A 22060-nucleotide genomic window follows, 5' to 3' on the forward strand; every position below is an offset into this window, starting at 1 on the left:
TAATAATTCACCAGCCTGAGGAATGCAGGAACCACAAAAGAAAACAAAAAACCTGGGATTCCAAATACAGAAAAAGAAAAGTATTAGAAAGAAAATGTAAGCTCATATGGAACCATGGACAACAAACATTTTCCGTGTTGAAAAGTCACTTTCTGTCAAAAACTTTAGACATTTTATTCCCTCCACAGGCTCCTCCCCACCCCGCCTCCTCATCCACAGAGAGCAGGTGTGAAAACTCTGCTCTCTGTGAAATCAACAGATGTCAATATAATTACTTTAAAAATCAATGGATTTTATTTTAATAATGTAGAACAAAGAGTGAGTATACCTCAAGACAACTAAATGGAAGGCACTTTGTTTCCAATAACCAACACTTTGTTGCCAATGACTAAATGATTTTTTTTTTTTAATTTTTTTTTTTTAATGTTTTATTTATTTCTAGGAGAGAGACAGCATGAGTAGGGGAGGGTCAGAGAGAGAGGGAGTCACAGACTCTGAAACAGGCTCCAGGCTCTGAGCTGGCAGTCAGCACAGAGCCCGACGCGGGGCTCGAACCCACGAACCGTGAGATCATGACCTAAGCGAAAGTCGGAAGCTTAACCAACTAAGCCACCCAGGCGCCCCATGCCAATGACTAAATGATTTTTAAAGAAACTGTACCTCCATCAAGAGTGAGTTTTGACCGCCACTCAACAGGCAGGAACTCCACATGTGTTGCATGGTTGGAAAAATGCCTTTCTTCTATTTTTCTTGCAGCTTCTCTCATCCTAAAAAAATTAAAGGAAAATAAAAAAATAAAAACAAAACAAAATGTTATCAGAGTAACTTCTCATATGTATTTATAGGGTATAAAATATCTTTGGCCATACAATTTCTACTTGCTTCTAACTTTATCCAATTACGTTTTAACTATTGTTATACTATGCAATCGTTCACAATACTAGGTATCCCTCATTTCAAAGCTATTTCCCTAAATTTGTCAACTGCAATTTCAAATATTACAAGCTTTCATGTTATAATCTAAATAATTACATATGGTAATATTTAGTAGAAAGAACAGTACAACAAATATCGCCCTGTGCCATCGCCCTGCTCCCAATTATAGCAAGTCATGGCCTGTCTTATTTCATCTATTTTCCCACCCATTCTCGCAAAAGATGAATTTTTAAATTTTATTTTTAAAATTCAGATACAGTAAAACTGACTTTTTTCCCCTTTTGATATCAGTTGTATAGATTTTGTGGTTAGCATCACCACAATTAAGATATAGTATAGTTCTATTATTCCTCCAAATTCCCTCACACTAACCCTTTATAGAAGCACTCTTCCCCCGTAATATTTTGAAGCAAATCCCAGACATCACATCATTTCATCTGTAAACTGTTTAGTATCTATTACTAAAACATAAGGAAAACATAACCTATTCTGTACTATTATCATGCCAAAACTTTTTTTAAATGCTTATTTATTTTTGAGAGAGAGAGACAGAGAGTGAGGGAGACACAGAATCTGAACTAGGTTCAGACATGGGCCTCGAACCCACAAACTATGATATCATGACCTGAGCCGAAGTGGGACGCTTAACCAACTGAGCCACCGAAGCACCCCCAAAACTATTTTTTAAATTTTATTTATTTTTGAGAGAGAGAGAGAGAGAACAAGAAGTAGGGGCAGAGACAGAGGAAGAAAGAAGATCCCAAGCAGGCTCTGCACTGCCAGCACTGCTATCATGTAGCTGGATGTGGGGCACAAACTCACAAACTGTGAGATCCATGACCCGGGCCCAAACCAAGAGTCGGAGGCTTAACTACTTGAGCCACCCAGGTGCTCCAATCATACCAAAACTTTTAACAATTCTTTAATTTCAGTAAATATGTAGTTCAGCGGTTCCATTTTCCGAGTTAGACTATGTTATTTTATAATATAAAATATATTTTTATATTTGTTTGAATTGAGATCCAAATACAACAGTTCCCCCTTTTACATGTGGGGATACATTCAAGACCCCCAATGGATGTGTGAAACTGCAGATAGTCCTGAACCCTATATATACTGTTTTTTCCTATACATACACATATGACAAGTTTAATTTATATATTAGGCGCAGTGAGAGCTTAATAACAATAATAATAAAAAAGAAAAATTATAATAGAGTATAATAAAAGTTATATGAATGTGGGCCCTCAAAATCTTATTGCACTGTACTCATCCTTCTTCTTGCAATAACATATGAGATGTTAAAATGCCTCTGCAAAGGGGCATCTGGGTGGCTCTGTTGGTTAAGCATCCGATGTCGGCTCAGGTCATGATCTCACGGTTCATGGGTTTGAGCCCCGTGCTGGGCTCTGTGCTGACAGCTCAGAGCCTGGAGTCTACTTTGGATTCTGTGTCTCCTCTTCTCTCTGTCCCTTCTCGGCTCACACTCTGTCTCTCCCTCTCTCAAAAATAAATAAAGATTTTAAAAAATTAAAAAATAAAAAAAATGCCTCTGCGGTGAGATGAAATGAGGTGAATGACACATACACTGTGACAGCGTTAGGCTACTATCATCTCCTTCCAGCCTGCAGTGGACCCTAGGTAACTGAAACCAGAGAGAGAGAAACTGCAGATAAGGGTGGGGTGGGGGGGACTACTGTATAGTCCACACATTGTAATTGGTAGATATGTCTCTTAAGTCTTTTAATCTATAGGTTCTTTTCTCTCTCCTTTTTTTCTTTTGTAATTTATTTTTGTCCTGTAGAGTTCCTCAGAGTCTGAGTTTTAACGACTGTATCCCCAAGGTATTTAACATGCTCTCTGTCCTCTATTTCCCATATCTAGTTTGTGAGAAATAGGGGCTTGATCAGATTAAAGTTCTATGGTTTTGGCAAGACCGCTACTACTCCACAGGTGCACACATCCGTGTTCGTGTCTGTCTGGTGAAGCTAGCAGTTATGACAATCACTGCTTAGATTCATTAATTTATTATGTTTCCATCACTCTTTGTTTGTAAAGCTTATAATTCTAGAAAGAGAAACTTCTTCACATTAGATATTTGGCTGCATTGTAGTACAACCAAATAGCTTCTGTATGAGCTGAGAGAATGAAGGATGAATAGTTAATTCTTCCCTTCTGTTAACAATTTGCAAAATATTGAGTTCTTGGCTTCTATATCTTTAGTAACTCATACACTTAAACATATTTGAAGCATTTCAATCCACCGTAGTTATTATTGTTACTGATGCCCAAATTATCTCCTTTTTTGATCAGTATCTCTTCAAGTTGGCTTCTGTGTCCTTGTGACACAACCTCACTAGTTTTTCCTTGTGAACAACTCAGGGGCTTTTTAGTTTGTTCATAGAGTTGTGCAATCATCACTACTATCTAATTTCAGAACTTACATCACCTACACAAAAAAACAATGTAGCCATAGCAGTCACCTCCCCATATTTCTTCTCCCTCAGCCCTGGCAATCACGAATCCACTTTCTGTCTTTATGGATCCGCTTATTCTGGATAGTTCATATAAATGGAATCCTACATATGAGGCCTTTTGTGTCTGGCTTCTTGCACTTACCATAATGTTTCAAGGTTTACCCATGTTGTACTGTGAATCAGTACTTTGCTGCTTTTTATAGTTGAATAATATATTACATAGTTGAATAATATTTCATTGTATGAATATGCTTTTGTTTATCCATTTGCATTGGAACATTTCGATTGTTTATATAATTTTGGCTATTATGAATAATGCTGCTATGAATATTCTTTACCAGGGTTTTGTGTTGCTATGCTTTCAATTCTTTTGGGTATATACCGAGGAGTGGAATTATTGACTTTAAACTTTACGTTTAAATTCCTGAAGTAGTGCCAAACTACTTTCAAAGGCAGTTGTACTGTATTTTACAATCCCAACAGCAACACAGGAGAGTTCTAATTTTAATTTTTTTTTTTTTTTTTTTTATTTCTAGGAGAGAGACAGCATGAGTAGGGGAGGGTCAGAGAGAGAGGGAGTCACAGACTCTGAAACAGGCTCCAGGCTCTGAGCTGGCAGTCAGCACAGAGCCGACGCGGGGCTCGAACCCACGAACCGCGAGATCATGACCTAAGTGAAAGTCGGACACTTAACCGACTAAGCCACCCAGGCGCCCCAGGAGAGTTCTAATTTTACCACATCCTCACTAACACTTGTTTTTTCCATCTTTTTGATAAGAGCTAACTTAGCAGATGTGGAGTGGCATCTCTTTGTGGTTATGAATTGCATCTCCCTAATACCTAATGATTTTGAACATCTTTTTACGTGCTTATAGGCCACTGGTATATTTTCTTTGGACAAATGTTTATTCAAATCCTTTACCCACTTAAAAAATTAAAAGTTCTTTATATATGCTAGATACTGGATCCTTCTCAGATTATGATGTGCAAATATTTTCTCCCATTCTGTGGTTGTCTTCACTTTCCTGATAATGTCCTTTGAAGAACAAAGGTTTTAATTTTTGCCAAAGCCCAATTTCTCTCTTTTTTCCTCTGTGGCTTCTACTTTTGATGTCGTATCTCAGGAACCTTTATAACCTTGCCTAATCCAAGGTTATAAAGATATACTCCTAAATTTTAAGACTTTTATAGTTTTGGCTCTTGTATTTGGCCTTTGATTGATTTTGAATTAATTTTTGTGTACGTGTGAGGTAGGGTTTAATTTCATTCTTCTGCAGATAGATATCCAGGTGCCCTAGCACCATTTGTTAAAAGGCTATTCTTTCATCAATGAATTGTTTTGGCACTCTTTCTGAAAATCAGTTGAACTCTGATTCTATTCCATTGATCTTGCTTTGCAGCAACTTATGAAACTGGGAAATGTTAGTCTTCCATCTTTGTTTTTTTTCAAGATTGTTTTGGCTAGTCTGGGTTTCTTGCATTTCCATGTGGATTTTAGAATCAGCTTGTCAATTTCTGCATAAAAGACAGGTAGGACTTTAATAGGGATGTGGTAAGTATTGCCATCTTAACAACATTAAGTCTTCTAATCCAGAAACAGGTTGTTTTAATTTACTTAGGTCTTCTTTTATTTCTTTCAATGGTGTACTATAGTTTTCAGTGTAAAAAACTTATACTTTTATTAAACTTATTCCTAAGTAGGTTATTCTTTTTTTCTTTTTGATACTGTAATAAATGGAAATGCTTTCTTTACTTTTTTAAAAAAAAGGTAAACTCAATCCCAACATGGGGCCCAAACTCATGACGCTGAGATCAAGAGGTGCACGCTCTTCAAACTGAGCTAGCCAGGCACTCCTAGAAATGCTTTCTTAATTTCCAGATAGTTCACTGCTAGTATATAAATACAATTGATTTCTGCATATTGATCTTGTATCCTGTACTTTGCTGAGTTCATGCTGAGTTGATCTGTTAGCAGTAATAGTTTTTTGTGTATAGATTCCCTAGGATTTTCTCTATTAAGATCGTGTTATCTGCAAACAGAGATGATTTTATTTCTTCCTTTCTAATCTGGATCTCTTTTATTATTTCTTTTACTTGCCTAGTTGCCCTGGATGAAACTTACAGTACAATGTTGAACAAAACTGGGACAGGACTTCTCTGTTTCATTGTTGATCTTGAGGAAAAGCTTTCAGTCATTCATTGTCAGAGTGTAATATTAGCCATGGCCTTGTAGATGCCTTTTATCAGAGAGAAGAAATTCCCTTCTTTCTCTAGTCTCCTGAGTGTTTTCACTAAGAAAGGGGTTAAATTTTGTCAATGCCTTTTCTGCATCAAAAACCACATGATGTTTTTTTCCCCTTTGTTCTATTACTGTGGTGTATTACCCTTGATTTACTTTTAAAAATATGTTTAATCAATTTTGTATTCTGGGATGAATTCCAATCAGTCGTAGGGTATAATCTTCTTTACATGTTGCTGGATTCAGTTTGCTGGTATTTGTTAGAATTTTTGGGTCCATAAGGAATACTGATACGTATTCATAAGGGACACTGGTCTCTAGTTGTTGTTTTGTTTTGTTTTTTTCCTTATGATATCTGTCTGGTTTTGGTATTAGGGCAATACTGGCCTCAATGAATGAGTTGAGAAGTCTTCTTTTAGTTTTTGGAGAGTTTATGAAGAATTGGTGCTAACTCTTTTTTGCACAATTTTCCAGTGAAGCCATCTGGTCCTGAGCCTTTTTGTTTCTTTGGAAGGAAGTTTTTTGATTATTAACTCAAATGCTTTACTTGTTAATGATCCATTTAGATTCTGTTTCTTCTTACTGATCATCAAATCAGTTTGGTAGTTTGTATCTTTCTAGGAATTTGCTCATTTCATCTAGGCTATATAATTTGTTGGCACAGAACTGTGCATAGTATTCCTTATAATCCTTTTGATTTCTGTACGGTCAGTAATTATGTCCCCTCTTTCATTCCTGATTTTAGCAATTTGAATCTTCTTTTTTCTTGGTCTACACTGACCATGCTGCAGGTTTCTCAGTTTTGCCAATCTTTTCGAAGAACCATTATAATATAGAGAGAATATCCTTACTGTTCTACAACTACATAGTTTTCCATCATTTTCCATCGTGTAAATAGCCACAGTTTACCAACCAGTTTCTTACTGGTGCACATTTCGGTAATTTCCTACAAGCAATGCTGCAAAGAATAATTTTGTGCATATATCTTTGCAAAAATATTTTTGCTGATATTATCCTTGATTCAGAAGTCAAGTTTGCTGGGTTAAAGAATAAATGCATATATAATTTTGATAGATATTGCCACATTCTCTCTCTTCATTACATTTGGCTAGCGGTTTGAGAATGCCTATTACCTACAGTCTGGCTAAAAGATTATGTGTTAAATTTTGGATTTTTGCTAATCTCATAGTCAAGAAATAGCATTTTAGTGCAATTTTAATTTACAGTTTATGAGCAATGTTGACAATTCACTCTTCTGGGAATTGGCTGTTTATCTCTTACACCTGTTTTTCTAAAAGGTGGTTAGGCATTTTTTTTAGAAGTTCCCTATATATATTAAGGATATTAATTGTTTATCTGTGATGTAAGCTGCAGGTTTTCTCTCAGTTTGTCTTATTTTATGTTTTTATCACATAGCTTACTTGGGAAAAAAACATATCTATCAATATTTTTCCTTATTGCTTCTGGATTAAGTCATACTTAAGAAGTTTTCTCTATTCCTGAAGGTAGAAGAATTCAAACTCCCCTCGATCCCACCTTTAAAACCCATAGTATTTGTATGGTTTCATTTCTTATGTTTAAATCTGATCCAATAAAAATTTATCTTAGTGTGAGAAATGGACCCAATTTTATTTTTTTCCTATGGCTATCTAGTTATCCCAATACTATTTGTTAAAAAGTCTATCTCCATTACTAGCATATTTTAAAAAGCATTATTTCTATTTTATTGATTCTATATCCCCAATGTTGCTATTTAAAAATGTCTAAATAAATTCTAGGTCGCCAAAAAGAAAATCTGCTTCCTTTATTATTACTGAAAATAAATACGGTAGTCAGAACTTCAGACTTAAAGGCACAATCTCTTTTTTCACCCACAGAGTCTAATAAAGTTCCAGGGGTGCCTGGATGGCTTAGTCAGTTAAGCGTCCTACTTGGGCTCAAGTCATGGTCTCATGGTTTGTGAGTTCAAGCTCCATGTCAGGCTTTGCGCTGACAGCTTGGAGCCTCGAGTCTGCTTTGATTCTCTTTCTCTACCCCTCCCCTGTTTGCATGTGTTCTCTCTCAAAAATAAATAATTGTGGAAAAAAAGTTCCTTTTTTGTTTTTTATTTTTTAAAGCAGATACTCCAGTTATGGTTACAAATACATTTTTAAGTTTCTTTGACATCTTTTAAAGTGTTCAGTTTTAAGAAGTATGAGTATGGGGTGCCTGGGTGGCTCAGTTGGTTAAGCTTCTGATTTCAGTTGAGGTTATGATCTCATGGTTTGTGAGTTCAAGCCCCACATTGGGCTCCATGCTGACAGCTCAGAGCCTGGAACTTGCTTCGGATTCTGTGTCTCCCTCACTCTCTGCCCCTTCCCCGTTCATTCTCTCTCTCTCTCTCTTTCTCTCTCCCTCTCTCTCAGAAATAAACACACACACACAAAAAGATGTATGAGTATATAAGACTATATTTTAAGATTTCTATTATTATTCTACCCACATATTCATGTTTCACGGCTGTATAGTTCTTATGTATTTCATGATGGTTATCAGGTTAGGGGTGCCTGGGTGGCTCAGTTGGTTGAGCATCCGATTCTTGGTTTCAGCTTAGGTTATGACCTCACAGTTGGTGAGATCTAGCCCCACATTAGGCTCTGTACTGACAGCATGAAGCCTACTTGGGATTCTCTCTCCCTTTCTCTCTGCTCCTTCTCCTCTCATGCAAACAAGCATATGCATGCATGTTTCTCTCTCAAAAATAAATATGAAAAAATTTTAAAAGAAAAGAATTAACTGGTCAAAAACATCATACTGATGGGGCTAAAGAACCCTGACTGAGTTATAAACTCAGAAAAACACATTTACTTAAAATACTGTCCTCTTCTACAGTAAACTTACACAATCCCCCACTCCACAGGATCACTATCCTAGTTCTCAAATGGTCACATACGTAGAGATTAGACAAGCAGGTAGGTCTACTAAATCACTTGGGTGTAATTAATTGGAATTACTAAAAAAATGAAATAAAGGGATAGATCAAAGAAGATAGTAAAGAATGGAAGAAGGAAGGGGATAAGAAGAGGGAAAGGAAGAGAGGGAAAAACCTTTAATTCTGGGCTTCTGAAACATGATTTCAAGAGGTCCTCAGAGAACAAAAGGTTGTCAAAAGAGTCGGTTCTGATAATCCCTCACTACTTTGTTCATTTCCACTGTAGTCCCACAAATACAAACAAGATTCAGAATGGTAGTGACAAGGATGAAGTAACCTTTACTCTTTTTACAGTTCTGGACTACTAAGGAACGGTAGAAAGCAGGGAAAGAGTTAAGAAATCCTCTGGATTTTCCTGTTTATTATTAATCAGAATTCCTTTTTGTCTATTTTCTATCAATTACTAGTTTATGTGGGAAGTTTTCTATCAAATTTCCCCGTTTCGGAAGGAATGACAGCAATCTTCTCTGTAAGCAGACACTTGTTTTTTTGAGCCACTCTGGATTCATTCATCCCACTTCCAATAATAGCTCTTGACTTTTATCTGTGGCTCTCCCTTTTCCTATGGTGATGATGAAGCCAACTTCCATCTGACTCTGGGAGATGACAAGCTCAGCACATCACACCCTGCGTGGCTGCATGTACAGATTCAGGCAGCTGGATACAACACCATTGGTCACTGAAATGCCGAGACTAGCTGGGACTTCTGGAAAGATAGGCTTACTCTTTCTTTTTGAAGTTGAACATCATATAAACCATATCTGGAACCACAGGAGATGTCTGAGAATAGCTCAAAAATGAAGGAAAGTAGAGTGGATAGAAACTGGATTCTTGGTTCTCAGGACTGACAAATCTTAGATTTAGACTTCTCAGTGTTATGAACTACTAAATCCTCTTTCGGCTTAAGCCGTTTTGTGTTAGGTTTTCCCTCACCTACATCCAATAAAAGCAAGCTGATACCTTCTTATTTATCAACAGCTCCAGTGTGAATATGCCATTAAACCCATATCTCAGATTCCTAGATATCCAAGCAAAAGACCACCATTTTAACATAAGAATATAAATATTATAAGAAACAATGTGCAACTCAACCAGAAAATAAAGTCAGAATCAAAGAGAAGAGATTTTTGTAATAGAAGCTATGAAGATTGACAAAAAATTAGGGCGGTGTGGCAGTATCTGACAAAATTTTTTAAAGTTGAACTGTACTTTTACTTTAATCCATCAGTTGACATTAAGAGGTGTTACAATAGAAGGTGAAACAAAACTCAACATTGATTATAGAGATGTTGATTAGGACAGAATTCCTGGTACCACACAGTATTTGCTCTATAACGACTCAAGAAATACATTACTTGAAGCCTCAGAACCAGATAAAGTGTGTTCTGAACCAACAACTGATCTGTTTTCATCTCATCATAAGTCTGATTAGATTTTTCTTCATATTGGTTGCTAGTTTAGAGCCAAATTTATGGTGGCCTAACCCTAACATGTCCTTTCAACACAGTCCTTAACATTTTTCAAATACATACAAGTATAAACATTCCCCATGCCCATAATACCTTAAGAGTTTTTAGAATAAAGATAAAAAAAAAAAAAAGAATGAAGTTGAATAAAAAAAAATTAATGGGGTAAATAATGTATGTGGTATGTTGGTAAAACACCCATTATTCTCTATGTAAAATTTAGAGTTCAGTTTCCTCTGGTAGTAATTAACTGGCCCGGTTAAGCTGCTAATTGGCAATTTATTTATTTATTTTAAATGTTTATTTATTTTTGAGAGAGAGGAAGAGGGAGACAGATTGAGCTGGGGAAGGGTAGAGAGAGAGGGAGACAGAGAATGGGAAGCAGGCTCAGTGCTGAGAACAGAGAGCCCAATGTGGGGCTTGAACTCAGAAGCGGCGAGATCATGACCTGAGCTGGTCAGATGCTTAACTGACTGAGCCACCCAGGTGCTCCATAGCAATTTAAGTAATTCTTAGGTTTTTCATAATTATGCAACCTTGCAATTATTCTCTTTCTGCTCAATTCAGTGAGTAAGACACAAACTAAAAATTACAGTTTTTCTTTCCTTTAACCTTAGTATAACGCAAATTAATAAGTTAAAAACACTTTCTTATTCTTCCTCTTCCCCATGCTGTTGGGGAAAAACCTCAAATATCACCATCATCATCATCATCGTCATCGTCATCATCATCATCACCATCATGACATAATCACTCTCAAAATTTGGTCCAGAAATTCCATCTATAACATAAGAGATATTAGAGTAGTTGGGATTGAAGAAACATGTGGTGGAATGAGTAAACGCTGTTATGCCCCAGACAAAAGTCTGTATTCTAGTGATGGCGAATGTATTCATCAAAGAACTCACATGGCTGTATTTTTGATAATTCTTCCTTGGTCCATTTTCTGCCCAATGCCGTGCACGACAAATACAATATGGGTGGTCTGTGATGGCTTGTCTTCTAATGTGGCTTCTTCTACATAACCTCTATGAAGTCTAGTCCCACTACTTGATGCTGTAGAAAAATTATGATTCCAGGTTTACTATTTACTACCGAAATAACATTTTGGCAATACATTGAAAGAAATAATAAAGAAAAAGGAATACTAAGAAAAAATTTCACTGGGTTGGGTGGGGATGAAATTTGTAAAATGGTGTGTACTGACTGGCTCAGATATAAACGGCTGAACTGGACATGACACCAAAGCCAGAAACCACAAGGAAAAGAAAAGGAAGGAGGGAAGAACAGACTGAACACATAAATATTTTTAAAAGTTTCTATAAACAAAAAAATACCATAAAGCAAAGATAAAAGATGAATGACAAACTGGGAAAAATTGTGCAAAATTTAGTGCATAATGAGTTGATTACTGAAGTGGAAAACAGAGCTTACTAATCAAAAAGTGAAAAGACAACCATTCATATAGCAAAATGGGCTAAAAGCATAAGGTAATTCACGAAACAAAGATAAATGACTAGGAAACATGTAATAAGATATTCAAGCATACCTTGTTATCAAAGAAATTATAAAAGAATTGAAAAGATTAATATCAAGCTTAACAAACATTTCTGAAAAATTTATTACTAATGCTCTCACATCTTCCTCAAGCACCATTTCCTCTTTCCTTTTGTCAAACTTCTGTAAAAAGCCGTCTATTCTTGTTGCTTCTATTTTTCACCTACTTAGACTTCAACCCATGCCAATCTGGTTTCTGCTCCCCCAATCCATCCAAGTCACCAATGAACTCTATATGACTAAATCCAACAGAAAATTTTTAGTTTTCACCTTCAATTGCCATATTTTATTTTCACATCACTGCCTGAAGTTTGAATGCTGTTGTGTTTCTAGAAGTATAAAAGATATTTATTAATCTTGTCAGATCACTCTAACTGTATGTTTATTCACTGATGAATACATGTGAACTCAATCACCTTAATAAAAGTTTCATTTAACAGGGCAGTAAGTATCACTAAATTTAATAATATTTAAAATATACTAAGAATAGAATCTGAATAGTCCCTTTTGAATACAAGAAAAAAAATTCCCCCAATTTTGACAAACTATATTTAACAATTACCTTTAGAAAATCCCAGTTTTTGGGTGACTGTCCTTGCAATTTTAGAAGTTGTTGCATCACTGTAAAGATACACTTCATCCACACTGTGCCAGTCCACGTGATTGCGACTCAACTTGAAACTATGAATAGCTGTTGCAAAAAGGAAAAATTAATTTGAAGGTCTCTCATTTGTGCAAAGAATTAGAATACACAGATTTCTGAATAATTATTTGAACTCAGTTCAATGGAAAATTATTTTCCTGAAACACATATTAAATTGAAGCAAGTAATGGATAAGGATCTTATAAATGATGAACCATGCTACCGGGAATGGCAACTTGTTAGCAAAACATGGAATAACTGGCTTACTCACCATAGTTTTAACCTCTAACAGGCAGTTAATATATTCTGATTATTAAAGAACTGCTTTCCCAGGTGATAAGACATTTCTTAGGTCTAAGGGATAATATATACCTTCACGCAAGTCCTCAATACCTTTGACATAGAAACTTAAGTTTCCTTCCTTCTGTGGATTTTATTTTTGGATCTGTGAAAATTTCACTCAGCTGTGCAAGACAAGACTACGGGGGAAAAAAATTATCTTTAAACCGGGAAGAGAACAATCTAATTGATTACAAATAAGGTAGTTTTGGAATGGATATTAAACCAACTATCACTGGATATTGCTTGCCATAACAGAAATCCAAAGTTGGAAGATATTTTCGTAAGAAATCAAAGAAATGTTTTTCTACTATGATGTTCAAGTCAGTATGGTTATTACATTTCTGAAAATAGGCTCTGAAAAAAAAAGAAAGAACCCTATATGCTCAAAGAATCCATAAGGTCTGTGAGGCAAGGACTGTGTCCTGATCATTTTGTACCACTAGCACCACTGTCTTAGCACAGTCTGGACATGTGTCACAAATTCAGTAATGTTTGTGGAAGCAACAGATTCAGAGAAGTGTCATAACATATCCACTGATTCGTACTTGATAATTCTTGTATTCCGAAGGCCTTAACTTTCCTCTATATCTCTGGTATAGAGTTGAGAAAAATTCACATACCCTTCAGAAAACCAGGCACCTTAAAATCACTATGCCTGATTTATTTCTTAAAACATCCCTTGTAAGCAACATATAATCTCCTATTATATATAAAGACCCAGAGGTACCAAGAGTCCCTTAATAGAGTCTTGCCACAAAGCTAGTTACCGGCAGAGTCTAACTATTCAGATTTGAGGGTGGGTTGGAAATAACCTCAAGTTAAAAATCAAAGGTTATAGCCCTCATCAAGATCTAAGATCAAAAGTCATTTTAACAAAAACCTATTCCCTACTAGAACACACAGGAAAAGTAAATCCTTTCTGGGGAACTGCACTTCTTAGTTACGGTTCAAATGCAATTTCAAAAATTTATGAAAAATCAATTTCTATTTCACTTATTTGCTAGGACATATTACTAACACTGAACGCAGACCAAGGTGCAATTAATGTAACAAACATTAATATCTTCAATTTGCCTGCCCACAAAAACAATGTACAAACTCAGCTTTTATTTTTAAAGAACTTTTCATAAATTAAAAAAATCCTTTGCAAGACTGTAGTAATTATTTACTTTTCTATGCCTGATCCAAATCACTGTTTTATGCCTTTTTACCTAATGTTTCTAATCCATATTTTTGTTAAAATAGTTTTGAGCAACATATGCTTAAAACACTGAAACTGTAAGACAAGATATGAAGAGAACAGTGTTAAGCCCATGAAATTTTGTTCCTCCTCAAACCATCCACACACTGTCTTAAAGTAAAACATCTTAGTATTGGTGAACATGCCATTACTGGACCACACACATTATTTTAAACAAATATTTATAGCGCTTAAAATTAAGTAACTCTAAGCAAAATAGCATACTGGACACATTTCTAAAAACTAATAATTTCTATGCTTTAAATACCGAATGCTATAAGCCAGGGTGTATAACTACATGGAGAAATAAAACTACAATTACTGTACCTTGAGAACGCTTTCGCTTAAGACCTGCCGCATCTGTACTCTCCTTATATCCTCTCCATTTGAACAGAGAAGGGAGGGAGAAGGGAGGGAGGTGGTAGACAACTAAGAAAGCAAAAACACTGAGCTTCAAAGTAAATTTTAAATGAGGTTTGCTGCTTTGCCTTTTTGTCGTATTAACTTTAAAAAATGAGTTGTATTTGACAAACATTATTCTAAATGATTTATTTATATAATTTGTAATTAAAAATCAGTAAAGCAAAACATTAACTTAATAATGTTTATCAAATATATACTCTACTTTTCTTGAAAGAAAAAAGGCAAATGATACCTATCAGTTAAAGTCAACTATGTGATCGTATTTAATGTCTTTGCACAGATAGAATAAAAAATAGGTCATGGTATTTTTGTATGCATAGGGATTTATAAGTCCCATCTTCACAATACTAAGGTTATTTACTCTCACCAAATTTGTGACCATGACATAGCCAACAGCTGATGTGCAAATTAATAAGGCAATAAGTAACATTTTAAACATCTAATGCAGTTTTCCTGAGAAAATATCACAGTATACATTCCACTAGATGCCTTCTATTACTAAAGTATATAATGGAAGCTTCCCACAGAAACAAAATATTCTTTTTACAACTATGTTTGAGTTGTTAAAAGAATTTTTAAAATGAACTTATGCTAAAATGAATTAAATTGGAAGCTGTGCTTTTAAATTAGTGATAAAATAATGAAAGATTGTAATAAATAATGGAAAAAAAGTCACCAGTAAAAATGTATGCTATGACATCTTGTAAGCATGAAAATGACAACATAAAGCCAGACATAGACTTGATATTTGGCAAATCAGCAGATAACCTTAAAGTCAACATTTTTCCTGTCAAACATTGCTAAAGTTATGTATCAGTAAATTTCTTTACATTTTAAAATAAGCAATTATTTAAAAATCCACTTGAAATTGAACCTTACAAATCAGTTCAATTAATGAACCACAAGAATCTTTAGGACTTAGTTCAAATTTACGTTCTAAAGAGTATTTGCTTTTGCATCCTCTCTCCCTTCTACATTAACATGACATTCAAAGGTTAAATACTGCTTAAATATGAACATATTTAATTCCTGTTGTATAGTACTAAAAATATTTCTAAAATCTGTTAAATGTACAGATGAAGTATATTCAGACATTTGTGCAATAAAGACAACAGAAATGCTTATAAGACACTTAATAATTACAACTATATGTAATCAGATGGCTACAGACTAGAATTAAAAGCTGGATTATAACATCAAGATTATAAAAACATTTCATTGTCACAGAGAGGTGGAAAATGACAACTGAAACAATTTTCTTCACTGAAAAAGTGTCTTCTCTCAGATGCCTTCAGGTCGGTTATTGAGGAGTAGATGTACCACTTGCAGGAAACATTTTTAAACAAAAAATTCATTAGGAAAGAGCTAAATATCAAAGTAGATCAAATAACATAAAATTTAGACTTTACTACTTAAAGAAACAAAATCTAGATTTTTAAAATATCCACTGGTAAAACTAACATGAACCAAATTCATATTTACTAGAAGAAAATTAATAAAAAAAATCATTAGTAAAAATGTATGCTATGACATTTTGTAAGCATGAAATAACCAGCATAAAGCCAGACATAGACTTGGTATTTGGCAAATCAGCACATCACCCTGAAGTCAACATTTTCCCTGTCAAATACTGCTAGTTATAGACTAATACATTTTTTTCACATTTTAAATAAGCAATTATTTAAAAATCCACTTGAAATGGTCAAATATAGACCATCTGACTACACTTCAAAATTATGCAAACACTTTCAGAAAGCTACTCAAAATATAAAAAAGAAAGGTTTTTGTTTCTAAAGGAACAGTACAATTTAGAGATTTAAAAAAGACAAACATCTCTATATAATAAAAATAGAGAAGCACATTTATTTAAAGTATTTTCACAAAATTAAATAGACATGGTTCTTTACCTTCTTCTCAAGTTAAATTCTTATTTTACTTGAAAGTCACTTGCTGTATCTGTCACAACATCCCATAGCATAATTAGAAAGCTCAAATTTTTTCAACCCAAAGCAGAGAATTAGGGGTACTATCATTAGTACAGTAGAGACAAAAACTAATTACTGTCAATCCAAATGGGGATCATCATTAAGTGAAATTCAAGTGCTAGAAAGCATTACTTCATTTTCCCCCTAAAGTTTTAGTGAAGAATTTTCATGTTAGCAAAAATATTCATAAACTCAAAATGTTAACTTATTAAATACTAACATTTAATTAAAATGTTATACTGAAGCCTTATACAACAATGAAAAAGATTTAAAGTACTTTAAAGCATATCCAATAAGTTTCCTTACTAATCCACCTCTTAAAGAGATTTTCGTCATTATATAATTCTGAAAGCAATCAAAGTATCAAAAAACGGGGTTGCTGATGACATACTAATCCTCAGAACAAAACAACTCCGTGACTTTTCCTGTCCTAAAAGCTGTTAACCTAGATAATCTCAACTTTAGGGGAAGCGGGTCTGCACATCTCAAACCTGCCAGCTATCATGAGAAAAGTCCTAGAAACCTTCTTGGATATCTGAGAAACTAATTACATAAGTTTATAAAAAACAGTGACTAAAAGCTAGGAGGTGGGATTCTTCTTAGTTGCTGGAGAGGAAAAGGAAAACTGGTTAGAAAGGGTTAGCACTCCTGCAACCCCTCTCACCCTTTTGAGTTCTCTAATTGTATACTCACAGTTAGGGATATTCTTATCTAGCAACAGTGAATACACACTTTACATGCCAAATTGTTAAATGTTTTAAGTCAAGATCCACCAACACCTGTGATGCCAGAGCATCCCAAATTAGTTTGAACAGTAACTTATCTGTGACTTTATATTGATAGGGTGACTCTTGTAGGGATCATATAGTCAGGTTTTACATTCCTAATCTGTCAATCTCTGCTTAACTGGAGCATTAGTTCACTTACAGTTATTGTAATTATTGACATGAGTGAATTTAGGTCTACCATTTCCTATTTATTTTCTCTTTGTTCCATCTGTATTTTGTTTCTTGTTTCAAGAAATCCCCTTGATTTCTTTTGGGTTAATTAATTTTTTTTTTACTATTTTAATTACCCTTTTGGCCTTTTTTAAAAAACATTTTTATCGTGGAATAATTTTATATTTACAGAAAAGGTGCAAAAATAGAACAGAGAATTATCACATATTAGCTTCCTCTGAAGTTAGTGTAACTACAGTACAATTACCAAAACTAAGAAATTAATAATGGCACAATACTAGCAACTAAGATACAGACTTTATTCAGACTTCTCCAGTTTTCCTAATGTCCTTTTCCATTCTAGGATTCAATCTGGGGTACCATGTTGCATTTCATTGTCATGTTCCCTTAGTTTCCTCTGACATATTCTTCAATCTTTCATAACTTTGACACTTAAAAAAATCACTACTGAGTTATAACTGACAAAAGTATAAAATATTTAAAGTGTACATCATGGTAAATTGATATACATTGTGAAAGGATTCCCCTCATCTAGTTAACGAGACCCCTTAACACTTTTGAAGTGCTCTGATCAGTTGTTTTGTAGAATGTCCTTTAATTTGAGTTAATTGATGTCTTCGCATGATTGGATTGAGGTTATACATATTTTGGCCAGAATGAAGTACAGGACTAACCTGTATGATACCATTTATTTCAACCTTTTTAAAACTGATTATTGCCTGCATAGATAAATTATAAAGTGAGTGAAACACTAATCTAGCAGTATGTTCAAGAATTTTCAAAATTACTTATTTGCAGGCCTTATTTTAATTGTATAATTCGTCCCTAGTGAAACTCTAGGCTTTCATTTGTTAGGCTGCTAGGAGGTAGGGTGGGAAGAGAATTTTTATGTTAATTCTCAGAGAAAACAAAATTTAGATTAAAGTATCTAAACCACAAAAAGTGATTATATTTTTATAGGCTATCTTTATTTGTATGCTAAAAAATTATGTTAACCTGTCATCAATCTATTTAATTCAATGCTTACTTTGAGATTAGTAGGAAAATTAACAAGGAGAAAATATTTAAAATTCCAAGTTATTCTTTGCATTAGCTACCCGAACCAAAACACAGATAAAGTGAGAAAGAAAAGGAATTGCTATTTTATTTTAATGTCCTTCAAGGCAAGGGTTCGGTTTAGTTTCTTATAATTTCCACAGAGGAAGGAAAAAGAAAAAGAAAAAAAGAAATTCCACAGAGCATTTGAGAGCACCTAAATATTGTATTTTAAAATGTTTTTAATTATTAAATCGGATTTTTCTAGAAAGCCTTACTTGAAACAACTCCACTCCACTGTGATTTCCAACTCTCTTTATTCCAAATCTTTTTGCAGATATCTAATTCTGTTTACTGTGTTATCTTTTACTTACACTTTGTAACTACTCTCATCTTTGGTTGTCTTCCCCAAAACTTCTTGAGGGTCAAAGACCTGTCTATTTCTTTCACAAAAGTGCCTAGCACAGTACAACTGAACATGGAAATATTTAAAACCTCCTGACAATATGAAGAGTCAAGGCTTTACCTTATATACCTGAGAAAATTTAGGTGGAAAAGATCTGTTACCCTAATTAATTAATGAAATATGATATTTCAGAAGCTTGGAGGTAAGAAGCAAAATAATAGATTAGAATATGGTTTTTCTTTGTAGATATGGTCAATTTGATTTATTTTTCCAACAGTGTGGCTTTTTGGACAGCAAATGTTCTTTCCTTAAGACCAGTGATAATTTTCAAATGTACTACAAAATTTCCCACAACCTTCAAAGTCAAACATCTTATCTTAACTCATAACTGTATGTTTTACAACTAAAATGGCTGGAAATTTATGACAACAGCATATATACTAAATTGAACTTAAAATCTTTGTTAATAATTAAACATGTTGAAGCTTTACCTATATGCCATAGTGTATTTTAAAAAACCAATTTTTCTTCTAATGAACCTTAAAGAATCATCATTTTGAAAGATTACAACATAAAAATGTTTAACAGTCTAAAATTTTTATTGTTACTAATTGGAATTTTACCACCCAATGTATATCCTTAAAGCTAGTAAAAAATATTACTATACTATATTATCCACCCAATGTATATCCTTAAAGCTAGTAAAAAAATGATATGCTAGCATCAACATACACCCCCTCAAAGACATACTAAAAATCTACTCACACAAGTATACCATGTTCTTTATCAGACTTATTTAAATGACTGGCTCATAAAAGTAGGGCACTTTGAAGAAAACTGAAATATCCCTGCTACACTTAACATTTTGGTAGGGAGTAGAAGTAAAAAGGACACACAGAATTCTAATTCTTACTGTAATAAAAACAAGATTCAAGGGGCATCTGGGTGTCTCAGTTGGTTAAGTGTCCGTCTCTTGATTTCAGCTCAGGTCATGAATTCATGGTTCCTTAGATCAAGCCCTGCCTTGGGCATCTTGCTGAGACCACACAGCAAGGATTCTCTCTCTCCCTCTCTCTCTCTCTCTGCCCCTCCCTGACTTGCACATGCTCTCTCTCTCTCTCAAAACAAGCACCCCAAGATTCCAAATAGATGGTATCTAGAGATGAAAAAGAACTGACAACTTCCACAAGATGGATTAGCAAGAGAAAAACAACATTTTTAAAAAACATTTTGAATACAGTACAAAAAAGGGGAATAATCTACTTATATTTTTATTTTTTATACTCATCCTTTTTCTTCTCTGAGCTCTTGGGTTTTTGTCCCTGTACTAATAGTAAGGAATTTGGGTGGCTAAACTAGGTTAAGGTGAATTGCCACTTCTGACGCAGGATTGAAGGAGAATTCATAGAAAGAAAAAAATCTAGAATTTTGCCTTCAATAGCAATGGTATTTTGGTAGTGGTGATGAGAAATTACAAAATACTCGTTAATATAAGATCGCAAATATATAAAAATTGTTATTTGTGCTATAACTAGAGAAAGTATGGTTTCTAAAGTACTGTGAGAATGCAGACAGAGCTCTGCTCTGTAGACACTGAGCTACTCTTTATATACTGATATATAAGAACCCTGAGCTTGAATTTTACAGTAAAATAAGGACAAATCTGACTCTACAGTTTAGGAAAATGAGATATTGAAAATTTGTAGAGTATGGCATGTGGCACATAACAGACAACTAGTAGTACATATATTTGCTAGATTTAGTTGCAAATTTATTCAGAAGCCACATCTTTTCTCAGTTTTGTGGACTTTTAATCAACTAAACACAAAAGATATGTTAATTTGGCATAGTTTAAACTAGACAGTTTCCTTGCTTGGGACAAGTGGTGTGTGTGTGTGTGTGTGTGTGTGTGTGTGTGTGTGTGTTCAGAGACAAAGAGTAGAGACAAAAAAACTTGGGATGTTTGTTACTAACAATAAGGAAAAAATAAGTCAATTTAAAGCTTAATGTTTGTCATTAGTTATGTCATGTAAACAATTATTTCCAATCACATAATTTTTTCAAAACTGTGTTCTGTGGATTACAGAGTTTTTCTGCTTTAGAGATGTTTTACAAGGGGAAGGGGGAATAATCACTTAATTCATGAATTCACTAGATTCAATGGGGCTTGCCAAGAAAATTCCAAAATAAAGGCAAGCATGGATAAAGAAACATTTTTAGAAAAAAATAGTTAGAGAAATCTACGAATTCTAATCTACCTGTATTATTATACTCACCAGAATAGCTGATCCCACTGCCTGCAGTAAATGGAACAATAGAAGTATTTTTAACTTTACCATGTATTTTAAATTTTACTCAAGATCAGATACATAATGAAACATGACAATCTTGGCTAGTATATAAATATTTTAAGCTACTGCAAACATACCCAAATGCTGAATAAGGGAATATAAGGAGTAGACTGTTTCAAATTAAAAGTTGATGTGGTTATCAATATGGAGACAGCTAAAAGATGCGTACACAAAGGAAATCGAAGTTTTTTTTTTAATTTCAGGAAAAGAACATTAAAATATTAATAAAACTGTTCTTTTGATAGAATGACATTTTTTGTAGATTCAACTTTCATTGATAATTAAAAACTACAGAAATGACTAATTCACAGAACATATTATAACAATTTGCATAATTACAGTTAAGTCATATTAGTGTCATGCCAGTGAACATACATATTAAGCAAAATAAAGATTGAGATAGTTCAGAAATGCATAGTTTTAAATTTTAAAATAATCAGATATTTAAAATTATCAGGAATTTTATAAATTCTAACACTCATGAACTTAAGAACTACTCTAAACTTCATCAAGAACTTACTTGGTTTACAAAACATATTAAGTGTATTAATTGGTCTTACCATCTTTTCCATCTATGGATTTTGACACTTCAATATCAAAATTTTCCTGCATCTGCTGACCTCTAAAACAGCTGAGATGTTCTTGCTCAATTAAATTACTTTCTTCTTCTTCTAGAGGCTGCCAAGTACCATCAATAAACCACTGTCCACGCATTACTGGTATTTTATCAGCCTCTGAAAAGAGAAATCACAAAAAGAGACATAGTAACTATAATTTTGTATTTTGTTACTGCTGTGGCAAAAACTGACTTTCTTGACCCAGCAGAATCATTTAAAGTTTTAAATTTCAGATTTCAAGCCACAGTATGTATATATTTTTACAGTGTATCATTTTATTTATTTTGGGCATTATGCACAAAAATTATTTTGGCATTAGAAAGGTAGGTGAGCAGTTATCTTTATAACTATGGCCCTGAGTAACCCAAATTAATAGGCAAAGGGATTAATACAAGTTCATGTAAGACTGGTGA

The 22060-nt window shown here is 34.0% G+C and overlaps 1 protein-coding gene across 1 annotated transcript in view; it reads right to left on the reverse strand.

Annotated features, from left to right (window-relative positions):
• Positions 1–22060, reverse strand: part of DDHD1 (DDHD domain containing 1) — a 116732-nt gene that overhangs the window by 36174 nt on the left and 58498 nt on the right. Inside the window, exons 5-9 of the mRNA XM_077769060.1 lie at positions 21591–21764; positions 14199–14300; positions 12209–12337; positions 10998–11145; positions 661–767 (exon numbers count right to left, since the gene is read on the reverse strand). Coding sequence (XP_077625186.1) covers positions 661–767; positions 10998–11145; positions 12209–12337; positions 14199–14300; positions 21591–21764 — 660 coding nt within the window. The remainder of the gene's footprint in view (positions 1–660; positions 768–10997; positions 11146–12208; positions 12338–14198; positions 14301–21590; positions 21765–22060) is intronic.

The sequence above is a fragment of the Crocuta crocuta genome, unplaced genomic scaffold (assembly GCF_008692635.1).
Source record: "Crocuta crocuta isolate KB4526 unplaced genomic scaffold, BGI_CrCroc_1.0 scaffold10, whole genome shotgun sequence".
In the NCBI taxonomy this organism is placed as follows: domain Eukaryota; kingdom Metazoa; phylum Chordata; class Mammalia; order Carnivora; family Hyaenidae; genus Crocuta; species Crocuta crocuta.